The sequence below is a fragment of the Pan paniscus genome, chromosome X (genome assembly GCF_029289425.2).
Source record: "Pan paniscus chromosome X, NHGRI_mPanPan1-v2.0_pri, whole genome shotgun sequence".
Classification (NCBI taxonomy): domain Eukaryota; kingdom Metazoa; phylum Chordata; class Mammalia; order Primates; family Hominidae; genus Pan; species Pan paniscus.
The window spans coordinates 134,770,475-134,796,072 of NC_073272.2; the positions used below are offsets into that span (position 1 = coordinate 134,770,475).

Consider the following 25,598-nt stretch of genomic DNA (forward strand, 5'->3'; position numbering starts at 1 on the left):
TCTCTACATAATAGTTCATCAAATCAATGCATCTTAATTTTTTAGACAATCTCCCCATTTTGGATATATTCCTCGATTCCAAATCCCCAAAATTATAAGTAGTAATGCTTAATGATAATCTCTGAGCACAAGACCCTCCTTTCTGAATTTTTAAAGCCTGTGACAGCTGATAAGCTAGAATGTTGATGCCAGTGTCCCTGAAATTTTAATCTTTGAGGAAGGGTCTAAAGGGACTAATAGAGAATAGAAATTATAAGTGAATTCAGAAGAACAAGTACCTTGATATTGCTAGGAATCCAAATCTTAGAGCAGGCACAGTGTCCGGGGACTCTGTGAGTGTGTGTTTATGGGGGAGGGGTGTCACCGGATTCTACTTGTTCTGCCCAGGAGTACAGGCGTGAGCCACTGTGCCCAGCCCATGAAACGTTAAAGTGGATTGATCTGCTCAGCCATGTTGGAGGGTCCAAAAAACATACATCTCGTGACTGAGAAACAGATTTGTGAGAGGAGCCCCTGCAACCCCAAAAAGTTTTGTAATTGCTCTTCTTTATAGGTCAGAAATTCTAGTGGAAACTACTGCCACTGAACCGGTATAATTAAATGCAATGAGGATAGCTGGATTGTGGGGTGGCAGGGGCCAAGTGGGGGCACTTAATTGACAAAGACAAAGTGTGCATAGTTACTGTAATGGGCAGCAGATTCAATGCAGCAATAAGAATAGTCTGACTCACAGGGACATATGGCATTGATTAGTTGGTCATGGTGTCCCTTGAAGAGAAACAGATGGCAGTCTACTAAATTCTTCCTTGATATATATAAGTGGATGAGTTCTAGATTGAGTGCACAGAAGTCTAACCTGAATCACCAAAATAGTCCTAGCCCTTCGATCAATTCCCAGATTTGAGTCAATTTACAGACCCAGAACCCTATGAATAAAGAAGGACTCCACTCCACTCCACTGCCAAAAATATATACTACTAATTTTCTGCAGCTTTCCCCAAAGAGATCTATGGCTTTAGGGGTGAATGTGCAGTAGGGAAAATGAAACAATCAAACTTTTCAGCGATTACTGTATATTGCTTCTGAACTAGCACTGATTCCAAAAGCCTCAAAATGTCACTGCAGTTCACCAGTCAGAGTTAACAGTTTATGGCGGTCAGGGGATTGATGGAGTTTTAGTTCAGGTTTGTCTCACAATGGGTCCTCCGGGTCTCTAAACTTATCCTATGGTTATTTCCCCAGTTCCAGAATGTATAATTGGAAGAAAAATACTCAGCAACTGACAGAATCCTCATACTATTTCCCTGATCTGTGGAGTGAGGACTAATGTGGTAGGAAAACGCAAGTGGAAGCCACTAGAACTGTCTTTACCTAGGAAAATAGCAAACCAAGAGCAATACCATACTCCTAGAGAGATTGCAAGAGATTAGTAATACCATCAGTGACTTCAAATATGCAGACATCCCCATTTAACTCACCTGTTTGGCCTATGCAGAAGGCAGATGGATCTTGGAAGATGGTAGTGGGTCATTGTAAACTAAGCCAGGTGATGACTCCAATTGCAGCTGCTGTTCCAGATGTGGTTTCATTTCTTGAGCAAATTAACATATCCCCTGGAACCTAGTATGTACCTCTTGACCTTGAAAATGCTTTTTTTCTCAATAACTGTTAGTAAAGACCACCAGAAGCAATTTACTTTCAGCTGGTAAGACCAGGAATACACCTTCGCCATCCTACCTCAGGCGTATTGTATATCAATTTTCAAGCCCTACATCATAGTTTAGTTCACAGGGATCTTATCACCTTTCTCTTTCACAAGACAACACACTAGTCTGTTACACTGATGACATGCTAATTAGACCTAGTGAACAAGAAGTAGCAACTACTCTACACTTCAGGGCTCCTCTAAGTATCCATTGGCTCCAGTTTGAAATCTCAGTATCCATTGGCTCAATGACTTTCATGCTGTTTTGTAAGGAAAAGGCTCTTCTGAAAACACTTCTGTGCTAGGTCCATGGTGTATGATCTAGGAACCAACCTGCTATCACTTATCATCATGACAGGGCTCGATAGAAAAGAAAAATTATGACAGGAATCTGCGTGTAAATCTTCAATAGAAAACCAGAGTCTGTCCATTTGGACCCAACAAGAGAAAGGGATGGTTTAAACTCAAGGTTTTTATGATGCCATGACCCAGAGTGAATGTGTGTATGTGCTTGTGTGGAGGGTGTGGGGAGAAAGCCCATTTCAGTACACACATGTCCCCCATAGGTCTTCGGTTCCTCCCCCACATTCTCCAGCTGCTCCTGTTCCTCTCAATTAGACAAGCTTACTTGGGTGGCCCTGGGGCAATGACCCCAAAGCCTCAGTGCCAAACTGTTTAAGTTCACAATTAACTGAGACCCATCTCTGCAGAGGAGACCAGACTGCTGCCCCTAACCTAACAGCAGCTCACAGTTTCAAGCACTAGCTGTGTGCCAGCAGTGCGATTATTACGGACATACTGCTCTCCCTTTAATCCTCCAAACAACCCCAGAAGGGTCTATTACCCTTTCTGCATTTGACCAGTGCAGAAAGTGAAGCCCAGCCAAGCAAATGTCACTTGCCCAAAGTCGCACAGCTAGTAGGGAGCAGAGCCAGGAGTTGAAAGCCCCCTTTGATCTACCTCCAGAGCGGACACTATGACAGCGACACTGCCTCCCCGTGGAAACCAAAAGCAACAGCACACTCTTCACTGCACTAGGGGGAAATCTGGAGGATGAAGGTTCCAGAGAAGACAACAACAACAACAACAACAACAACAACAACAACAACAACAAATCACTGGCCCGTGTAAGGTCTACTCAGGGCAATCAAGAAAATCTGAATGGGGAATTAAGACAGCGAGATGTCTCAGTCCTCTGGACCCACCAGACCCAGAACCCTGTGAATAAAGGGGAGGCTGGGCCTCCTTGAGGAAGATGGCAGATAAAACCTCTCTCTCACTCACCTATTCCCTCAGTTTCACAAGCTCTCTCTTTTAAAAGTCATACATATACTTTAAAAGAGTTACAGCTTCTCCACAGCTCGCCCGTTGCAGCTTCTGCACCCTGCTGTGGATGTCCTGGGACAGGATAGTCAGGAACTCCTCCAGCACCAGCAACTCCAGAATCTGCTCCATGGAGCGCATCTCAGGCCAAAGTCACCCATGGCGAAACTCCCATGGCGAAACACCCATGGCGAAACTGCTGGTGTCCCGGGCACCAGCAGCCTCTTGGAAGCAGAACCCTCAGAAGCACAGGTGGGAGGCCGCCAAGCTAGACCTTGGGTCGGGCGGAAGCAGCAGGAGTTCTGGCTCCGGGCGTAGGAACTTCCATAGTTTCCCTCTCACAGGAGGGGAACCCTTTCCGCTCGCGGGAGCCCAGGCCAGACGCCACCGTCAGGCTTCCAGACCATCTTGGCCCCGAAACCAGTTGTGCCCGCCGGCCAAGGCGCCCGGGGCCAGGAGAGAGAGATGATGGCTTCAGCAGGAGTCCGACGTGCTCCGGTTTCAAGTTCCAGCCGGTGAGCCCAACTTTGGACCCGGCGGAGCTGTCTCCAGTAGCTTCGCCTCACTGGGCTTGGGACGCTGCAGCTCCTGTCCCCGTTTCGTTTCTACCAGGACCTCCGGGAGGCACAAAAGCAGGCAGTTTTCTCCTGTCTGTGTTGGACCCACGCAGGACTAGGCCCCCGGTCCACACGCAGAAAGTCCTAGCACGGAAGTTTGGCGTCCACAGCCCAATTTGTCAGCTTAGGACCAACGTTAGGGCTGCGTTTCCCGAACGACACCATTGTATCAAGCGGCCATTGGATCAGGTCTAGCCACAACTCGCAGCTGACCAATCAGAAAAGAAAATTTGGCTCCAGGACGGGACCAGCGAGGGACCAATTGAAAGACAAGAGGCGGGGCCAGCAGGCAAACCTTAACCCCAGAGACCTCCGTGGCTGTTGAAGGCAGAGGGTAATGGGCGGGGTCGCTAGATTGAAGCTTAGGTCGTGAAGATGGGGATACTAAAAAGCAAATCCAAAGCCACTGTGAACTGCAGGCGGACGACCGGAGTCAAAATCTCCAGGATGGTTTATTAAAATGCGAATCCCCGGGTTCCTGTGAGATTCAATGCGTCAGGGTAGCGGGTGGAGCCCCGAAATACGACTTTTTAACAAACTCTCCCTACAAATTCTCCCCACACAGCCAGGTTTAAGAATCACTGACCGGGTCGTAACAGATTTAAAGGTGGTCCCCACCCGCTCCAGTTACTCCAAGGCTCAAGGAGAAGCGCTCATTTGGATCACAACCCGGGGTTCGCCCCACCCAACACCCTGCGACTAAGAAGCGCTTAAACAGGAAACGGGAGCCCTTCCAAAACAGCTTGAGGCTGGTTGGAAGCCAGGAAGAGTCCCAGCCCCTCCCACGTCAGCATCCCTGTGGGCGCACAGCGCGGCGGGCGGCGTGTGGCCTGCCGGGAGATGTAGTCCGTAGCACAGTCCCGCGCCTGCGCCCTGGGCAGTTGCCGGTGAGCTTGGGAGAACCGTGGGCGCTGAGGCGGTGAGTCCCCGAGCGGCCAGAGGGCGTGGCCGTTCCCTGGGGCGCGGGCGCGGGTAGCGGGGCTCCTTTCCGTGGCCGGGGCCATGCTAACTGGGTGATTCCAGCTGTGCCCCGGGCGGCGGGCGCCGGAAGGAGTGGTGGGCGGTGGGCCCCTATCCGGCCAGGGTCCCCGCCGCCACTCCCTGCGACCCGACCGGGCCTTCCCGGGAGTCCTTCTGGGCTGGGAGCTCCCCTCCAGGCGTCGGGGCCTCGTCGCCCAAGAGCGAACAGGGGCCGCGCCCGAGACACTAGCATCCGAATTTGAATCAGCTTTTACACTTTTTAGGGACGTGTCACTCTTGCCGTTCCTCAAGTGCTCTCTTTACACACATCGCTTTTCTTATAGGCCCCATGAGGGTGGATTCTCTACGAGAAGGTTTGGAGAGAAATTACTGGTCCCACAGTGAAATGAACGTTTCTCTGGGAAGGGTCCATCGAAGGAAACCCGAAGGGTCAATTCCCTGGTAGACGTGGTGGAAGGTTTTGGGTCAGTCAGGGAAGGGCTGGCCAGCTGTGAGGCTGGAGCAGATTAACGGGTGGGTCCAGAGCCAAAAACAGCACAGTTCCTGGATGCCCTCCAGCAACGGTTAGGTGCCTAGACTCTGGGAAATAGAGGCCCCCTAGGAATGACTCCTGACAAGCAATAAACTTTAATTGAGTGCTTCCTCTGTGCCGGGCATGCTGCTATTCGCTTCGCATGCAATTGGATCCATGCAGAACTTTTATAAAGTAGATGCTATGATTATCTTCTGTTACAAAAGAGGCACTGGGTGTCAGGGTCACACAGCTAACAGGTTATCATACCTAAACCGATCTGCTAAAGTCGGGCTACCATCATGGTAAAGGGGGATACAAGGACAGAGTGCTGATTTAGGTTGACTGGGGAGGAAGAGAGTCATGAGTACTTTTTTTCCCTTGAATCCCCTCCAGAGAAGAGGACAACTACAGCAGCTGTCTCAGCACATGCAGAGAGAGAGGACCCAAGGCACATGGGCAGATACAGGTCTTGAGACCTGTAGAAACATGTATGTGACTGTCTCTGTGACCTCAAAGACTATACCAAGAACATTTTGATGTTTTTAGACCTTTTGATTGCTGGAGAATATAGATTTTGACGTAATCACCATTTCCCTCTGGCATTTACCATGTGACCTTAGACAAGTTGTTCAATCCCCCTAAGCCTCAAACCTCAATTCCCTCATCTGTATCCAGGGGATAATACTAGTACCCAACTCCTAACCTTGGGTGAGGGTTAACTGACAAGTATATGTAGAATGCTTAGAACAGTACCTGGCACATAGCATGAACTCAATAAATATCCGTTGTTGTGAATGCATAGCAAATTCCTAATGGCCTCCCTATTGCAGTGTATTTTTCACATAGGAGATCCTCTTGGAATGCTATGGTGGAGGGGAGTGGGGAAGGAATGGCATGGGGTTACTGGGGGAATTACGCAGACTCGGTGAGGACAAGAATGAGAGATGGACAATTTGCTGCCTTTGCAAACCATGGCTCTACCTAAGTTCACTTTGGTCGAAGGCCATCAGGAGGTACTTAAAGCTAGATGGACTTTCAGAGTTTTTTGGAAGTATTGTTAGTATTCCTTCACCATTTCTTTTGAGATCTACATATATTCAGAAACACATGACAATTGGAATTAAACTGGGAATGGGTTAAATGCAAAGAGATCTATAAGGGTTCATTTATTAATAAATTCACGGTCCTTAGCCTGGGACCATGGAATTCTAGAGCAGAACTGTCCAATAGACCTTTTTGCAGTGAAGTCTATTAAGCATTTGAAATTTAGCTAATATTACTGAGAAACTAAATTTTTGACTAAACTTAAAGTGTCACATGGGGCTGTTGGCTACCATATTGGACAGCAAGCGCAATTCTAGAGGCTTTGAGATTTTATAAACTTTTGAAACTAGATGCAGAAAAGGATGTGTATGTGTATTTTTCTAGGAAGTGAGTCTGAAGCTTTCATCAGATTCTCAAAACCAAGAGAAAAATAACGAACTACTTTAGGTCTTTGGTAAAAAAGAAGTTAACAGGTTCTTTGGTAAAAAAGAAGTTAACCGAGGTAAGTAAGCCCTCTTGTGACCACTCCTGTTTCTCCTTTCTCATTTTTTTCTGTCCTTAGCTGTAGGTGGCTCCCTCCCACCCCAACGATTTCAGAGAGAAACAAGTCGGAATCTGAGAAGTGAGGCTCCAGATAAACTGTAAACTGCTGGAAGGGGGCGATGGCTGTGGCCCTGGGTTGTGCAATCCAGGCATCCTTGAATCAAGGCTCTGTGTTTCAAGAATATGATACTGACTGTGAAGTTTTCCGTCAGCGCTTCAGGCAGTTCCAGTACAGAGAAGCAGCTGGGCCTCATGAAGCATTTAACAAACTCTGGGAGCTTTGCTGTCAATGGCTGAAGCCAAAGATGCGCTCTAAAGAACAAATCCTGGAGCTGCTAGTGTTGGAGCAATTCTTAACTATCCTGCCCACAGAGATAGAGACCTGGGTGAGGGAGCACTGCCCAGAGAATAGAGAAAGAGTTGTGTCACTGATAGAAGACTTACAGAGAGAACTTGATATACCAGAGCAGCAGGTAAGAAAAGAATGTGGGATCTTTGTGATTGGTCCAAAGGAAGTAGCTGAGGCAGCTGGGACTAGACCACACATTTGTCTCTATGTCATTCCCCAGCCTCAAGATTTCTCCAGAGTCCTCTTCCTTCTTCTCTTCTGCTGAACTCAGCAAATGAGTCAGTGCTTTTAACTCTATCAGACTCAATTCCCCTTCTATAACAAATAGTTTATAATGTCCACTTTACTATGCACAAATGAAATTGATAGACAATATAATCTACCCACATACATCAACCCAAAGCATCAGTAAATTGCTCCATGGCCTGAAGGCCAATTCTAGCCATACCCTGTTTATCTGTATACTCTGTATGTAATGGTTTTTTTATCTTGTTGAAAGGTCATTGAAAAAAAGAGGAAGGAGAAGAACTGACAGTGAATGTGCCCCACAGTGCCTAAAATATTTACTATTTGGCTCTTTATAAAGTTTGCCAACCCTGAGTCAAGTCTAGAAGGAATATAAAGGAAAAGAAACATAGTTTGTTATAAATTGATAGGGATTTGTACATATACATGCTTGGGCCTGACCGAATGTCATGAAGTTGTCAGATGTTTGCATCTATGCTTAGAATCATTGTGAATGGGACAGCCAGAAATTCAGACTGATAAAGCTCAAGTACTACGAACAGTGTTGCTCCTCGTCATGTGATTTTCCAAAATGGCATACGACTCTAGGTAAATCTGAACAATAAGCAGTGTAGTCTTTGCTTTTCACATTAGTGCATTCCTAGAAAATTTCATTTGTGCTGAAACTATGCAAAACAAAACAAACAATTGTACTTATTTGACCAACAAGGTGGGGTTCTTGACAGGTTCTTTTTACTCACATGAATGTTTGAGTGGGACATTCCACACTTGGTAGGGACCTGGAACAATTCTGCATTGTAAATTATGTTCCATTAAATTCTGATAGCCACCACCTGTCAGCATATCCAAAACTCCCCATGGGGACAGTGGCACTGTCTGCCATTCAGAATGACTGTGTAAAGCCTCTTTTCAGAAGTGCCGTGACTGAGAGAGGGCAGTATCTTTGGGAAAAGGGAGCAGGAGCTTCCAGATGGGCATCAGGGATACTCCAGTCTTGTCTATGGGGGTTCTCTGCAGGAGCTGTTAGCTTCAGGGCTCCTGAACAGGAGTCTTCTGAAGTTTTCTGTCTCCCTAGGGTACTTGGGTTGGTGGTTGCCCTTCCTTTCTCTGTCTCCTTGGTTTTGTTTACTATATAAGATTTTATCTTCATGTGGTCTAGACATTTGCTGCTGAATACAGTCACTACTAGTCATGTACAGCTCTTGAGCCCTTGAAATATGGCCAATGCAAATTGAGATCTGCTGTAAGTATGAAATACACACCACATGCAGAAGACTTGGTATGAAAAAAGTAGGTGAAATATCTCACTAATAATTGTTCATATTGATTACATGTTGAAATCCTGATTGTTTGCATTGGATTAAGTAACACGTACTATTAAGATTGGCCTTACTTTTTAAAAAATTTATTCATATGGCCACTAGAAAATTTAAAATTACATGCATGATTCTCATACAATTCTACTGGGCACTGTTGGTCTAGACTTGAGAGTGATGGTTCTGGCATTTCCCCCAGGTTGATATGCATGACATGCTCTTGGAAGAACTGGCACCAGTGGGAACGGCACACATACCACCAACCATGCACCTAGAGTCACCTGCACTCCAGGTAATGGGACCTGCCCAGGAGGCCCCAGTAGCAGAGGCATGGATCCCACAGGCAGGGCCACCGGAGCTGAACTATAGTGCTACTGGAGAATGTCAGAACTTTCTGGACCCTGGTAAGGCAAGGGTTTCTCTCCTTTCTTTTGTTTCTGTTTTGAGAGTTCAGGAACTCTCAAGGGTTGGGGTTGGGTTAGAAACACCAATTACCCAATGGAAATTGACCACTCAGATAAAGAAGAGGAAAAAGTCTCTCTGGGAATAGTAGGGAATAAAGCACTTTGGATAGAACCCTGGGATTAGGAACCCTTTAAGCTAATGACCCTGATAAGGAGGCTTTTGATCAAGAATGTTACACAGGAAAACTATGGGAGTTTGGATTCTGGATAAGGACTCATTTCTCAGCCCAATTTTAATCAACAGGAACTGTGATGTTGTGGGCCCCAAGGGCCTCGGTTGCTTTTATGGCATCAGAGCCTTATTCAAACTTAATACTTTAGTAATATAGTCTATTTAGATCCTGTAAGATCAACCACTTACTGCAGTCTAAAGGAAATATCTACCTCATTAAATCAAAACCTATTACAGTGTTTTTCAAACTGTAGTAAGCAGACCATTTGCAGCATGAACACCACAGGTGCATGTTTAGCAAGCTCTGCAGGTGAGTGCTACACACACTAAGGTTTGAGAATCACTGGCCCAGACACCACAGGGATTAGTTCTAGAAGGAGAAAGTCCAAGTGGAGAAAGGCAGCAAGATCACATAGTCCAGTTGCTCCTATATTTTATCCCCCTTTGGGGTTTTCTATTTTTTTTTTTTTTTTTCTGAGACGGGAGTCCTGCTCTGTCGCCCAGGCTGGAGTGCAGTGGCGCAATCTCAGCGCACTGTAACCTCCACCTCCCAGGTTCAAGTGATTCTCCTGCCTCAGCCTCTCAAGTAGCTGGGATCACAGGCATGCACTATCACACGTAGAGACGGGGTTTCACCATGTTGGCCAGGCAGGTCTTGAACTCCTGACCTCAGGTGATCCGCCTGCCTTGGCCTCTCAAAGTGCTGGGATTACAGGCGTGAGCCATTACACCCGGCTTCTCCTTTGGGATTTTCTTACCCAGTGTTCCCTGTACCTCTTCTACCCCTCACATTAAAGCTTTGGCCCGAGTGTGGCCAGAATCCTCTCCCCTGACTCCCCCAGGTACTGTTTCAACATGTTCGCACGTTCAAGAGACTGTTAAATACTGAGACCACAGAAGACACATAAAAAATGAAAATAAGAACTGTCCAAGTTATAAAATATAAATGTCTGATCCATCCATAACTAGCTCAGTACCCAGGATTAGGAACCATGCCCCTTTCCACATCATATTAATATCATTTATTCATTTGTACACTATCTACGAGCACCTTTGAGGAGCCAGACACCATGCCAGACCCTGGGGATTCAGTAGCACACAAGGTTGGAAAGCAGCTCTGGTCATCCTGGAGATTACAGTTCAGTGGACAATTCAGATATGTTAGTAGGACGTTTTGTCCTGTATGTAACAGAAATCTGACAGTAAATGGTATGTTGGGAGGAATAGGATGCCCAGGAGCATGGAGGAGGGCCACCTAACCAGCTTTTGGCTGAGAGGGAAGTCTGAAGGAAGGAGGATCTGGGTTAAAACCTACAGGATGGATCAAAGTGAGCCTGTGGAGTGGTGTACATGGGAAGCGGAGAGGGCTGGGATCAAAAGCAACAACATGTGCAACGTTCTGAAGGCAGAGAGAAGACCTCCTGCTGCAGTGCAAGGGACATAGAAGAGCAGTGGGGCAGGAGTGGCAATAGAAGAGGCTGGAGAGAGAAGCAGGGTCCTGGGTCACGAAGAACTTGCAGCCTCATGGAGAAGTCACACTTGATTATCAGGGAAGTGGGGAACCATTTTGAGGTTCTCCAGTACCAGAATGATACACACAAATTTGCATTTTAGGAGATTATTCTGGCTATAGTAGGAATGGATACATACTACTGAAAGCAGGGACCCCATTTGGGAGGTTGTTGCCATCATTCAGGTGAGAAGATGTTGTTCTAGAGCAAGGGCATGTTGGTGATGATGGAGTGAAAATGTAATTCAAAAGATACTTAGCAGGTGTGAAATATAGAGCTTGGTGATTGGGTGTCAGGGTGATGGAGAAGAAGGGAGTAAGGATGGAATCCAGGTTTCTGGCCATTGAACTGGGTAGATGGTAATGTTATTCACTGACATGACAAACAAAAGAGGAAGATCAGATTCGGTGGGTCAAGTTGAGTTTAGATTTGAACATACAGAGTTTGAGGTGCTTATGGGTCTCCAGCATATTTTTAAATAAAAGTGACAAAAGAGGAAAACTTTACAAGTATACATATTGTGGTCAAAGCAGAACTATTGCCATTTATGTTCCAAGCTTTACATCATCTACATTTCATAGTCTATTGAGGAATTCTAAAAAAAAAAAAACAAAACAACCAGGTTTATGTGTATATGCCTGGAACAAGTAGTAAAACTTAGCTAGTAATATTTTGAAGTATAACTCTTTCTGCATTTGCATTCTGATTCTCCATGTTAATTCGCTCCTTTTGTCAACACTGCAGGTACAAATACCACATAGTAGCAATATTTATCTGGTGTTAATATTTTGCTCTCTAAAGCACATGGAAATCTAGTATATTTAACAAAGGATAGGTAGAATTAATTAATTTAACAGATAAAAATTACAAATTGGAGGACAGGAAATTATCCTTTTCTTATCACCGTTTAAAGTGATATATTATGCTTTGAAAAATGTTGCAAGGCTTATTTTATTATTTAAAGGTTACTTAAACTTTTACTTTAAACAAAAGTATATTTGATGTATTACATGAAATACATTCTATTGTGGACTGAATGGAAAGCACAAGATGCCAGCTGAGTGGAGAAGAAATTCAAAAGTAATGGAAGAAGTCAATTGATTTTATATTAATGTTTGGAACCTATTTCCTATCAGCAAAAAATTAGGTTGTTGAGTATATATGAATTGTGCATATATATTTTTTCGTGTAATATAACTGAAAACACATATACACATTCATTGCAAAATAAAAGAGAACTTAAGTGAACAATATAAAGTGACCTAAGGAAGACATAAACTTTAAAACAAAATCCCTTATTTGAATTCATGCTGGACACTTTGATGCCAGAGATAGGCAATAATATTAGAATGTATGCAATCAGAAAGAAAAGAGGCAAGGAGACGCTAGTCCTAAAAACATAAAATATATCATGCTTATCTTTGAAAATATGGAGTTCAAAATTCGTACACCAAAACTGGATTGCATTTTGAGTTGTCAAAGCTTTGGGTTTTTCATTTCAATTGATGAGGTTTCATTTGGAATGTGTGTGAAATGTAAAAGATCACATCTTTTTGGTGATGAAGAATATGAGAGATGAAAATTTAAAGTAAAATACAGGACAAACAAATGCTGTCTAGAAAGCATCAGAAGATTCTTATAACTTAAACTTCTTCAAATTATTCTACTATACCAAAAAATTTACCATAAGCTAATATCTAACCCCCAACTATAGTAATGACATTTCTTGGTGTAGTGAAGCTCTTACGAGACAGTCTTTGCTAATGGGGTTTAATGAAGCCATTCCCTGAGTTTAGGATGGGGGGAACATTCAATGAAGCACCTTCTTTGTTAATCTCCAATTGCTTTTCCCTCTTTGCATGGGATAGCTATTGAAGGGCAATTAATTATCCCCGAAACTTAGCAGCTTAAAGGAAAAAGTATTTATCATGTTACTATTTTTGAGAGGAATTCAGGAGTGATCTACTAGATGTTTATGGCTCAGAGTCTCTCTTGTAGTTGTTGTGAAGATGTCATCAGGGACTGGCAGGATGCCTCAATTCCTTGCCAAAGGAATTTCTCCGTAGGTTACCTAAGTATCTTTATGATGGGGCAGCAGGCTTCCCCCAGAGCAAAGGATCCAAGAGAAAGCAAGGAGGATGACACAATGTCTTTGATAACCTACCTACATACCATACTTATACCATATTCTGTTCATTAGAAGAGTCACTTAGTCCAACCCACACTTAAGTGAAGGAAAAGGAAGTTCCATCTCTTGAAGGAAAGAATACCGAAGAATTTGGGAGCGTATTTTGAATCAACCATGCCTGGACTTAATAGCCTTTTACTTAAAAAAAAAAATCAAAAATAATTTCCTTTTTTTTTCTTCAGTTAATTTTTCCTAAGTAAAATTTCTTCACTTAATTTGGTCAAATATAATATACCTATGATGGATCTCTTAGCTATAGCCAGAGGATGAGTTTAACATCCTGGGCAATATGTTATTGTCACTGGAAAACTAATATTCTAGACTATGGTCTCAAAACCAGGAGACATGATTAAATTTAAGGTAACAGGCTTTGGTTTCTATCTGTAGGGCCCTCCTTTTTTCCTTTTATTTTTAATTGACATGTAATAATTGTACCTATTTATGGGATACAGAGTGATATTTTGATATGTGTGTACAATGTGTAATGATCAAATGAGGGTAATTAGCATATCTGTCACCTTAAACATTTATCATTTCTTTGTGTTTCTCATTCCTGTGGGAGCTAAAAAAGAAAATGAGCTCACAGAAGTAGAGTGTAGGGCCCTTCTCTTTTTACTGACCAGCAGTTAATGTTTCTTCTATTACTGTAAAACCACTCATCCAATAATAGTTGCTTTACAGATAGCTTACATTGAGGGTAAAGAAAAGAGCTCCTTGACAGAAGTAGGCATTAAGGCCTGCTTTTTTATTGCCACTCAACATTGGCCCAGAAGCCATGGAGCCAAACTAGAAAACATTTGGAGAATACTTATATATGCGGGTATTGATATGATAAATTTCTAGAATTGGAATTGATTGATTAATGGGCATTTAAAACTTTAATAGATATTGTCAAATTGCCTTCTGAAATTATTGTACCAATTTATCCTCCCACCACAATATATAGGAATGCCAAATTCTGCTCATCTTCACTTATCTTTGCTATGTAAGAGCCATAACTGTTCTCGCTATGTTGGCCAACAGAGTAGGGCAAATATCTGTGGAAACCCTTTCAGTAAGTGTCAGTTTTATTCAGCATTCGTGGTGGTATTTTATTCAATATATAAGAGTAGAGGATGGGAACTGATACCTAAAGGTGAGACATGGGTCAAAAGTGAATGGGAATTGGTTTTAGCTGACATGGACTGTGAAAATAAGGTTGAGAAATGCAAATAAATTGGTGACAGTGTCCAGAAGTATCTGAATATTACTCAGGACCACAGGGTTGTGGTGGGCTGTGCTACACATATAAGAAGTGCATTAGGTTGGCATCCATGAAGAAGCTCAAGTATGAGCACCATGTTCTCACATCCAAGGTGTGGAGACTGTCCTGATGCACCCAATTTGGGGCCAAGCTTTTTGAAAGCTGGCACCAGGAGTATGATGCTGGGGACAAGGAACCAAAGCAAAAGTACTCAAACCTCTGTAATTTGGTGCTGTGCATAAGGTAGCAGCTAGACTTGAGGGCCAATATGGGAAGCCCATGAGACACAGCTGCCTGGTAGTAACACTTCTGACCTTAGATCTCATGGGTACCAGATTCTGCTTCCAGGGCTACTTTTAGTCCTTCAGCTAGGTCGTAGAACTTCTTTTACCCAAGGAGCAGGTGTCTGGGCCTGGTTTTGAAGTGATATTTGATTAAATCTATAACCTTAAGAGTTTCAAATCTGTGCTCTGTAAGATGAGAATAGCCATATGAACAATTCCTGTCATTCCCAAAACTGTTTTTCTGGCTTTCATATTGAGATCTCCTGGGCCTCCAGGCTTCTACCACCCTAAGCCTTTGCTACTTGCTGCTCTCCCCAGTTTCAATTCCTTCTCACTTCTGCTTGATGGCAGCTTTCTTTAATCTATGAACTCCAGTTTATTTTTTTCCACTAACTTTAAAAAATTTTTTGTTTTTAATTTTTGTGGGTACATAGTAGGTGTATATATTTATGAGGTATATGAAATATTTTAATACATTGCATGCATTGCATAATAATCACATCATGGTAAATGGGGTATCCATCTCCTCAAGTATTTATCCTTTGTGTTACAAACAATCCAATTCTACTCTTAGTTATTTTTTAAATGTATAATTTCTGTTTTTTTGGGGGGGCCTCTTCCACCACATCATTCAGTTATCCCACTCCTGGGTTTAAACCAAGCTTTGTTAACAAAATAGTGAGTTTATAAAACATTTTATTGGAAGTGTATTTTATATTTCTTAATCTAAAATCTATTGTTTTTTTCCCTGTGAAAATATAAAATAAAGTATTTTACACCACTTCGTAGGATTTGATATAATGTACTGAAATCTAAATTTTACTTCAGATTAATGTTAGCCAAACTAATTTGTTAATATCATTTAATGATGTCAATATTTAAATTTTTTTTACATTTACATCTTTTAAAAATAGCGTTATTGAAATATAATTCACATACCATACATTGTCACCCCTTTGAAGTGTACAATTTAATGTTTTTTGGTATATTCACAATATGTACAACTGTCACCACCCTGTACCCTTTAGCTATCACTTTTTGGCCCCCATCTCTCCCACTCCAAAGCAACCACTAATTTACTTTTTGTCTCTGTAGATTTGCCTATTCTGGATATTTCATATAAATGGAATCATACGATATGTGGCCTTTTATGACTAGCTTCTTTCACTTAGCACATTTTCAAGGATCAACTATGTTGTAACATGTATCAGTACTTTATTCCTATTTATGGTTGAATAGTCCATTGTGACATTATACCACATTTTGTTTATTCATTCAACAGCTGATGAACATTTAGATTGTTTTTATATTTTGGCTATTATGAATGATGCTGCTATAAAAATTTCAGTATGACATTTTGTATTTATGTATGTTTTCATTTTTCTTGGGTATATACCTAGGAGCACAATTGCTATGTCATATGGTAACTCTATGTTTAAACTTCTCAGGAACTTCTAGACTGTTTTACAAACTGATTGCACTCTTTTACATTCCGACCAGCAGTGTACAAGCACTCTTATTTCTTCACATCCTAGGCGACATTTATTATTATTATTTGACATTTTTATTCTAGCCATCCTATAGGTATGAAATAGTGACTCATTGTGGTTTTGATTTGCATTTCTTTCTTTGAAGAGTAACGATGCTGAACATGCTTTCATGTGCTTATTGGTCATTTGTATATTTTCATAGACCTATTTAGTCCCCTTGCCCATTTTTAATTGAATTATTTGTCTTTTTATTATTGAATTGTATGTGTTCTTCATACAGGTGACCCTTGAGCAATGTGGAGGTTAAGGGTGCTGACCTATTGTGCAGTTGGAAATCCATGTACATAACTTTTGTTTCTCCCAAATTTAACTACTAATAGCCTACTGTTGACTAGAAGCCTTACTGATAACATCAATGGTCAATGAACACATATTTCATATGTTATATTTGTTATATATTGTATTCTTACAATAAGTAAGCTAGAGAAGAGAAAATGTTATTAAGAAAATCATAAGGCCAAAAAACACATGAAAAAATGCTCATCATCACTGGCCATCAGAGAAATGCAAATCAAAACCACTATGAGATATCATCTCACCCCAGTTAGAATGGCAATCATTAAAAAGTCAGGAAACAACAGGTGCTGGAGAGGATGTGGAGAAATAGGAACACTTTTACACTGTTGGTGGGACTGTAAACTAGTTCAACCATTGTGGAAGTCAGTGTGGCGATTCCTCAGGGATCTAGAACTAGAAATACCATTTGACCCAGCCATCCCATTACTGGGTATATACCCAAATGACTATAAATCATGCTGCTATAAAGACACATGCACACGTATGTTTATTGCGGCATTATTCACAATAGCAAAGACTTGGAACCAACCCAAATGTCCAACAATGATAGACTGGATTAAGAAAATGTGGCACATATACACCATGGAATACTATGCAGCCATAAAAAATGATGAGTTCATATCCTTTGTAGGGACATGGATGAAATTGGAAACCATCATTCTCAGTAAACTATCGCAAGAACAAAAAACCAAACACCGCATATTCTCACTCATAGGTGGGAATTGAACAATGAGATCACATGGACACAGGAAGGGGAATATCATACTCTGGGGACTGTGGTGGGGAGGGGGGAGGGGGGAGGGATAGCATTGGGAGATATACCTAATGCTAGATGACGAGTTAGTGGGTGCAGCGCACCAGCATGGCACATGTATACATATGTAACTAACCTGCACAATGTGCACATGTACCCTAAAACTTAAAGTATAATAAAAAATAAATAAAATAAAAAAAAAAAAAAAAAAAAAAAAAAAAAAGAAAATCATAAGGCAGAGAATATATTTATTATTCATTAAGTGGAAGTGGATCATTATAAAGGTCTTTATAGCAACACAAATGAACTAAGACAGTGTGGTACTTCCATAAGAATAGACATGTAGATCAACAGAATAGAGGAGAGTTTAGTCTTGCTGTCTCAGGGCTGTCAGAGGTGGAAGAAAATCTGCCTGTAAGTGTATTTGTGTAGTTCAAACCCATGTTGTTCAATGGTCAACTGTGTATTCTAGATAAAAGTCCCTTATTAGACATATGATTTGCCGGTATTTTCTCCCGTTCTGTAGGCCATCTTTTCACTTTCTTGATAGTGTCCTTTGTAGCCCAAAATATTTTTTTAATTTTGATGAAGTCAAATGTAATTGTTTTTTCTTTTGTTGTTTGTGCTTTTGATGTCTTATCTAAGAAATAATTGCCTAATCCAAGGTCACAAAAATTTTCTCCTGTGTTTTCATCTAACAGTTTTATAATTTTAGCTCTTACATCTAAGACTTTGATCTATTTTTCATTAATTTTTAATAGGGTGGGAGGTAGAGGTCCAAATAATAATTTTTTCCCATGGAGACATCCAGGTGTCTCAGCATTATTTGTTGAAAAGGCTATTCTTTTTATATTGAATATCCTTGAAACCCTTGTCAAAATCAGTTGACCACAGGACAGGTATATGGATTTATTGCTAGATTCTCATTTCTATTCTGTTATGTTTAGTTGGTTTATAGTATTTTCTATGTCTTGTATTATTGATCTTCTGCCTAGATTTTCTGTCTATTAGTGCAAGGAGTTATTGAAGTGTCCAACTACTATTGTTGAATTATCTGGTTCTTGTACTATTTCTGTTGAGTTTTGTTTTATATATTTTAGTACTCAGAAATTAAGTGCATACATGATTATAATTGTTATATCTTCCTGATGGATTGATATTTTTATCATTATAAAATGATCCTGTATATCTTAGTAACAGGGGTTTTTTGTTTGTTTTAATGCCTATTTTGACTGGCTCTCTTGTGGTTGCTACTTGTATGATATATCTTTTTCCATCCCTTTACATTCAATCTGTTTGTATCTTTGAATCTAAAGTATACCTCTTATAAACAGTATATAGTTGGATCTTTTCAATCCAGTCAGACCTTCTCTGCTTTCTGATTAAGTCATTTAATGTATTTACATTTAATTTCATTTGTGATATGGTTGGATTTATATCTGCCATTTTGCCTTCTGTTTTCTATATGCCTCAAGTCTTTTTTGTTCTTCTATCCCTCTTTTACTGCTTTCTTTTTCATTAAGTAAATATTTCTCATGTAATATTTTACTTACTTTAATAATTTTACTACTTTTATTTCTTTAGTGGTTGCTCTAGGATTTACCATGTACATCTTATCATTGGTTTCAAAGTTATACTAACTTAATGCCAGTGAGATATAGAAATGTTTCTCCTATGTAGCTCTGTTCTCTTTTCCCCCTTTTTGTGATATTACTATTATACATGTTACATCAAAAATGTTTTAAACCCAAGAATACATTGTTATAATTATTGCTTTATATAATTTTAAGACTCTTAAGAAGCTGAAAGAAGAAAGGAAAATACATATATATTATAACTTTTGTTATATTAGCATTGTTTATCATTTCTGGTTTTCTTCATTTGTTCCTGTGGATTTGAATTACCAACTGGAGTCATTTCTTCAGTCCCATACACTTTGCTCTTACCCACCTCATTTCTGCTGTTATTGGGAAATATATTACATTTCTATATGTTGTATGCCCAGCAATACACTATATACATATTTTTATACAGTTGCCTTTTACATCTTTTAACAAAAGAAAGAAGCAATACTGTCTTTTCTCATTACGTAATTATTTTTACTTGTGCTGCTTTGTCATGTGGATTCAAATTACCATTCATTTAGATTATAAGTCAGTATTTTGTACCTAAGCCTTTGCTATTCTCTCCTATTCCAAGTTTCAATTGAAACTCCATCTTTTACTTCACAGCAGCTTTCTTTTGATCTATTACCTTGAATTTTATTTGACCTGTTTCATATTACCCTGTAATTTCACTCTTAGCTTTGAAATCCAAATGAAAACAAAATAGTGAATTTAAACAGCACTTTTATTTGAAATTCAGCTTTAGTTTCTTAATCTTAAAAAGGAAATTTTTTTTTCATGAAAAACTAAAACAAGGTATTTTAGCCCACTTCCTCTGCCTTGAATATAATGTTCTGGAATTTAAATTTTACGTCAGATTAACATTAGTCAAACTAAATTCCTAATGTCATTTTAATAATACTAATATTTAAACATCAGCCTACATTTAGATATCAAATTAGTAATTTACAGCCCACATTTCATTGAAGACCAGTAAACTTGATCAGAGATAAAGGAGGAGAATAAGGGGCTCAGAAAAGAGGATGTAAGCAACACCAGCTGTCAATGAGGAGAGGGGTGGTCAGACAAGGCGAGAGTGAGTGGTTGGAAACTTCACCTGGTTGTCCTTAGATTGACACTTTGAAATACTATTTTGTAGTCATTTTGGGTAATAGTAATTTTCACCTGTATAAGTTATTTGGGCTAATTTTAAGAGAATCCACTTTTAGACTTCAGCGGAAACCAACATAAATGCTGCTTTTGCTAGGTTCAACCCAGTTCAATTTTCGTTTAAATTCAAAAGACTCCACTGAAATTTTTCCAGTAAACACTTTACTACTTTCACCTCTCTTTCTTCATTTGGCACTCAATAGCAGTGTTTCCCAGTATTAATATGGCAAAACTTTATGAAATTTACTTTATATTTTAGCTCTAACCTAAACAAATCTAGTATCAAAATAGATGCTGAAATGATTTAGTGCATTGATTTCAGCACAGAATTTATTCACTCACCTTCCATAGATTAGAGAATAGCTTTGAATTGAACACCACCTCATTTTCATTTTGCTCTTATCTTTTAAAGAAAAGACTGTTGTAAGAGACTCAGGTGAAGTAATAGTAATGGAGAAGGAAGTAGATACTAAGAGGCTATCTGTCCAAGAAATCAGCCTAAATTTTGGAAAAACCTTTGATGAGCCAAACTGTAATGCTTCCCATCTTTCTTCTGGCCAGGATATCCATTACCAAAACTTGACATGAACTTCTCATTGGAGAATAGAGAAGAGCCATGGGTGAAGGAATTACAGGATTCTAAAGAAATGAAACAATTACTTGATTCCAAGATAGGTAAGTAATTGTTCTTTGATATACTAGTGGGAAAAAAAAGAGAAAAATTTAACCTAAATAAAGAGTTTGGAATTCTATTTAGGCATTTCTATGTTCCTGCCACTGGTTTAACATAACTCTTCATTTTCCTTCACTTTCTTTTCTCCATGGAACACAATATCATCTGCAGTTTCTATTTCTTCTCTCAGGTTTTGAGATCGGGATAGAAAATGAAGAAGATACTTCAAAACAGAAAAAAATGGAGACTATGTATCCATTTATTGTAACTTTAGAGGGGAATGCTCTCCAGGGTCCCATTTTGCAAAAAGACTATGTACAGTTAGAAAATCAATGGGAAACCCCCCCAGAGGATTTACAGAGAGATTTAGCAAAACTGGTAGATCAGCAGAACCCCACTCTGGGAGAGACACCTGAGAACTCCAACTTGGAAGAACCTCTCAACCCTAAACCCCACAAGAAAAAGAGTCCAGGAGAGAAACCTCACCGATGTCCTCAGTGTGGAAAATGTTTTGCTCGGAAGTCACAACTTACTGGGCATCAGAGAATTCATTCAGGAGAAGAACCTCACAAATGCCCTGAATGTGGGAAAAGATTCCTTCGTAGTTCAGACCTTTATAGACACCAACGACTTCATACAGGGGAGAGACCCTATGAATGCACTGTATGTAAAAAGCGATTCACTCGGCGGTCACATCTTATAGGGCACCAGAGAACCCATTCTGAAGAAGAAACATATAAATGTCTTGAGTGTGGGAAAAGTTTTTGTCATGGATCAAGTCTTAAAAGACATCTGAAAACTCATACAGGTGAAAAACCTCATAGATGTCATAATTGTGGGAAAAGTTTTAGTCGACTGACAGCTCTTACTTTGCACCAGAGAACGCATACTGAAGAGAGACCTTTTAAATGTAATTATTGTGGGAAAAGTTTTAGACAGAGACCAAGCCTCGTTATTCATTTAAGAATCCACACAGGGGAGAAGCCATACAAGTGTACTCATTGTTCTAAAAGCTTCAGACAGAGAGCCGGCCTTATTATGCACCAGGTCACTCACTTTAGAGGACTTATTTAAGAATTGCTAAGGGAAACAGGTCTTACACAAATTGACACTAACTCAAAAAAAATCTTAACCTGCAGCAGGCTGTTTGTCTTGGAAGCTTTTGTTTGAGCTTATAAGAACATAGACAGCTTTTTTTTTTTTTTACTAGTTTTAAAACCCATCTTCCAAGGTATATGAATTCTAGAGTATTTATCTACTCCTGTGATTTTCTTAGATTTGATTTCTTCTGTCTGCACAACTCTTCTTTTTTTAATTACAGTGAAAAATTTTGTGTTCCAAGGCAACTGTATCATAGGTGTAAACATAAAGCATATAAATTATGACAATCCTTTTAGAGGTAGGGTCAATATAGTGGATAAACCTGTCTATCAGACGTATTGATTATAGCAGTACTATAGTTATTCTGCTGTCATTATTAAAGATGATTATATTCATTCAAAGCTTTAGATGTGTCCCATGTGGCAAGAAAGGAGACAGTGAATTTTGTCAAACAATAAAAATGTGTCAGGAACACAAGGATGAAGGGGATGTCATTTGCCTGGTAAGAACTGGGTTATTTCCACTGAAATTTGTTATGTTTAAGGAAATTAAGATTTTAACCTTTACTTTTGAATTTTGCAAAGTTTGCTAGTCTGCTTAGTCAGCAGTCTGTGGTAATGCTGCTAAAAGCAGAGTATTAATTTGGTAATTTATTTTGTTCACAGGATAAGTAAGCTCTATGTCTGGAAGAATCCATTTGGCAATTGAAATTATACAAGCAGAATCTAATTTAATTTTGATTGACTGAAGAACCAGGGTCTTTTGCTCTCCTTTGGTATTTCACTCTCCTTTGGTATTCAATCATGTGTCTTTTAGTGCTTTTTAAAATTTTACCCATTCTTTAATTCAGCATCTCCCTATGTATGTGTCATAGAATACTTAGTTCTGCTAGATATTCTTCAAATATATTTGGGAATTACTTCCTGCTGTTTCGCCTTCTTAGGTTCATAGTGCACATCAGCATATGAGAATCTCTGAGAGGTCCTCTAGAAAGGAGAGAAAAAGCACCTCTTTTGGCTCAATGTTTTCCAAACTTATTTGACCCCAAAACCTTTTTCATATACCCAATAATAAGCTACAGAACTAATATTCTGCAAATGTCTCTTGGAACACACTGCCTTAAACAGATATTTCTATAGCTGTCAGTATAGTTATGTTGCTCCCAAGCCTAGTTATCTCCAGTTGTTTTAAGGGTGTTATGAAAAATTCTTAAAATATATATGAATTTGTGTAACATACACAGAGACACACATACTACTTTAAGGGGGTGAGGATCATTAATTCAGATAATTTTTAAGTTTCCTAGTGATTCTCAATCTCTTTGAATTTTACTTACATTTACACACACACGCACACACATATGTATATACACATATCATTTTAAGAAGCTGAGGATCACTAATTCAGATAATGTATAAGTTTCCCAGTGATTCTCAACCTCTTTGAATTTTACTTATAATTACATACACACACACACTGCTACTTATATAAATGTTCTCATGTAATCATGGTAACAGCTCAAATTCCCAAAGCAAGGGAAGACTTCTCATTGTCAGTTAAACCTGTTAAAACATGAAAATATTCATTGAGCCTAGTTCCTTGTTATAAAATACAAGAAATAAGACATTCAGGCATTTTCCCTTTATGAAGATATTCAGTCATCCTTTCCTTGAACTACAATTAGGAAAAGTATATCTCTTTATTCCATTGAAGTTCTCGAAAGTGATATAAATACTTTGGGGGGTATCTACTATGTGCCTAACTAGTCCTGTTCTAGGCTTAGTGGAAGCTAGTAAAGAAATATAATTCATGGATCAGGCTCATAAAGATTTTATAATATTTTTAGTTAAACAAGAGTTGGGAAACAGGTGGAGAATAATGCAAGAGAGTTTGTAATTAAGTGCCAATTATACCAATTGCTAGACCCAGGATGTATCTTTAATTCTTGTCATCCAGGTCAATGTATGATGCTGCTATAAGTCTGGGGCTCAAATTGATATCCCAGTAGCAATAAACATATAATATGGGAGGAGTCTGAATGTAGAGATGAAAAATACAGAATGTAATGGCTTCTCTTTTCTCTCTTGTGGAATTGCATTCAAACCAGAACAGTGCCTTAGAATGGATGTGCCCAACTGCTCTGTATTTATGCAATATTTGAATAAAGCAGAAATGTATGTGCTCTTCCTGCTTCACTTGCACTAATTAATTATTTGAACAACTTAGAGCTTCTTCCCTGAACAGTGGCAACAAGCATGGCAATTGACTCTGTCCTCATCCCAAGTTGGAATCGCTTTTCTCTCTGCAACCATGGCACTGTGATTATGCATAATTTTTAGCATTTAATACAGTCCATTTTTGGCTAGTAGGGTTAGTTGCAATCATAATATGAGTTGCATCCTCCCTCTCATTTATATCAAATATACTTGACTAGATTTTTACAAGTTAGAGAATGTCTAATATTCTTTGTTACAGTGCCCTATATATAAGAATAAATATTTCTGGTATTGAATCAAGAAACACATGAAATAGTTCTTGGAAACAGATAACATATTTAGAACATTGCATGGATAATTATACTTCTATGTCTAATTGTACTTCTGAGCATTTCAAAAAGATAAGGGCAAAATACAGTACCTACCTCCTAGCTATTATAAAGGGGAAATTACAGTACCTACCTCAAAAGTACTATGAAGATTAAATGAAATATATTTTGCTCTGGCCCTACACACTGTAAGCTTTCAATAAATATCCCCGTATTATATTCTCATTTTTGTAGTTTAATGATAAAAGCATTTAAAGCTATAGATTTCTTCTCTTTATGGCTTTGGACATACTTCATAGCTTTTATATGTAATGTTCTTATTGATGATTTCAAAATGGTGGTTGTTTTCATTATAATTCCTCTTTGACTTAAGAGATATACAATGTTGCCATTTTCCTCTTAATTTTTGGTTTTGCTACATTGTGATTAGAGAACAAGTTTCATTCTATTTCTGCTTTGAAAGCTCATTTAGGCTTTTTTAAAGACCTACATTTTATAAAATTTGTTAAGTATCCTAAAACCTTAGAAAATAAGGGCTCTATAGGGTGCAAATTTAGAATAGAGCCTTGGACCGCTCAATTACTTTAATGTCTTTAGGCGTATTCTTGGTGTTTGTGAAGGGTTGGTGACATCAAGATCGAATTGCTCCCCATTCTGCCTCCCTGAACCTTTGTATTCCCCCTTCCCTTGGTAAGTTTTTTCCACCACCTTTGGTCTGTTCTGTGGATGTTATACAGCAATTGTTAGTAGCTGCCTGGGCATTGAGGCAGGCAGTTAAAACAGGAAGCTAAAGGACCTAGGGGAGACCTGGACTCTTCAAACCAGGCTGAGAACGCTCTCCTTCAGGATCCCATAGTTATTTGTCTTTCTGAAAGCAGAGAGAACCTGCACAGGGCACTTTGAGGTTTTTGCAACTGTGGCCCTCCTGAATTCTCAGGGATTGTTTCATAGTGTACTGAGGATGTTGTGTAGGCTAAAATCCAGAGAAATAGGGAATAAACAGGGGAACCAGCCCCCAAGCCTCCCCATGAGGTGGGGGAAGAGAGTCATTACACTTTGTCCTCTTGCACCTGCACTCACCATAGAATCCCCAAGAGAAACAGTCTTGAGCACCTCCAGAAAACTGAGTCATCTTTATTCCTATAACCCTCTCTCATTTTTAGCCTACTGATATGGGCTGAATATTCTCGTAAATAACTGAAGCTTACCCTTAAGTCTGGGCCCAGCCCCCTGCTTCTTTTATAGTCCTCTGTAACAGATGTGAAATGGGTTGGTAAGACAGCTCATCTCTTAGCCTCTCCTTAGCATTGATAATCAGTTTACTCAGTTCCCAATCCCTGAGACTTTAACCACTGGGATTGGAAGTGGTGGTAAATCTTTTTCTCCCGGAGTGATACATAGGTT

General features: G+C 39.8%; 2 protein-coding genes across 13 annotated transcripts in view; one reads left to right on the plus strand and one right to left on the minus strand.

Moving 5' to 3' along the window:
• The window catches only part of ZNF75D (zinc finger protein 75D), a 222,969-nt gene extending 218,675 nt beyond the window's left edge, over positions 1-4,294 (minus strand). For 6 of the 11 annotated variants that reach the window (XM_057301213.2, XM_024927369.5, XM_063601650.1 and 3 more), the window contains exon 1: positions 1,479-3,902. Coding sequence is in view for 2 of the 11 variants with exons in the window: in XM_063601648.1 (XP_063457718.1) it covers positions 1,479-1,531 (53 nt within the window). In the remaining 9 variants the exon portion in view is untranslated. Of the gene's footprint in view, positions 1-1,478 lie in introns of all 11 variants that reach the window. The other 5 variants (XM_063601652.1, XM_008968527.6, XM_063601647.1 and 2 more) reach the window with 3 other exon arrangements.
• Positions 4,295-4,450: 156 nt separating this feature from the next.
• Positions 4,451-23,833, plus strand: ZNF449 (zinc finger protein 449). Of its 2 annotated transcripts, XM_003805183.5 has the most exons (5): positions 4,451-4,564; positions 6,747-7,200; positions 8,838-9,042; positions 20,437-20,550; positions 20,739-23,833. In XM_003805183.5, the coding sequence occupies exons 2-5, from the start codon at positions 6,847-6,849 to the stop codon at positions 21,620-21,622; spliced, it is 1,557 nt and encodes a 518-aa protein (XP_003805231.1). In that variant the 5' UTR covers positions 4,451-4,564; positions 6,747-6,846; the 3' UTR covers positions 21,623-23,833. The 2 variants fall into 2 exon arrangements, with proteins under 2 accessions (XP_003805231.1, XP_063457715.1); XM_063601645.1 differs by lacking the exons at positions 4,451-4,564; positions 6,747-7,200 and adding an exon at positions 7,354-8,612.
• Positions 23,834-25,598: the final 1,765 nt, after the last annotated feature.

Excerpts from the sequence above, each read along its gene's own strand:
- ZNF449 (XM_003805183.5), top strand. The coding sequence starts at position 6,847 with ATGGCTGTGGCCCTGGGTTGTGCAATCCAGGCATCCTTGAATCAAGGC. Across the intron at positions 7,201-8,837 it reads TTGATATACCAGAGCAGCAG|GTTGATATGCATGACATGCT; the intron begins GTAAGAAAAGAA and ends CATTTCCCCCAG. Across the intron at positions 20,551-20,738 it reads ATTACTTGATTCCAAGATAG|GTTTTGAGATCGGGATAGAA; the intron begins GTAAGTAATTGT and ends TTCTTCTCTCAG.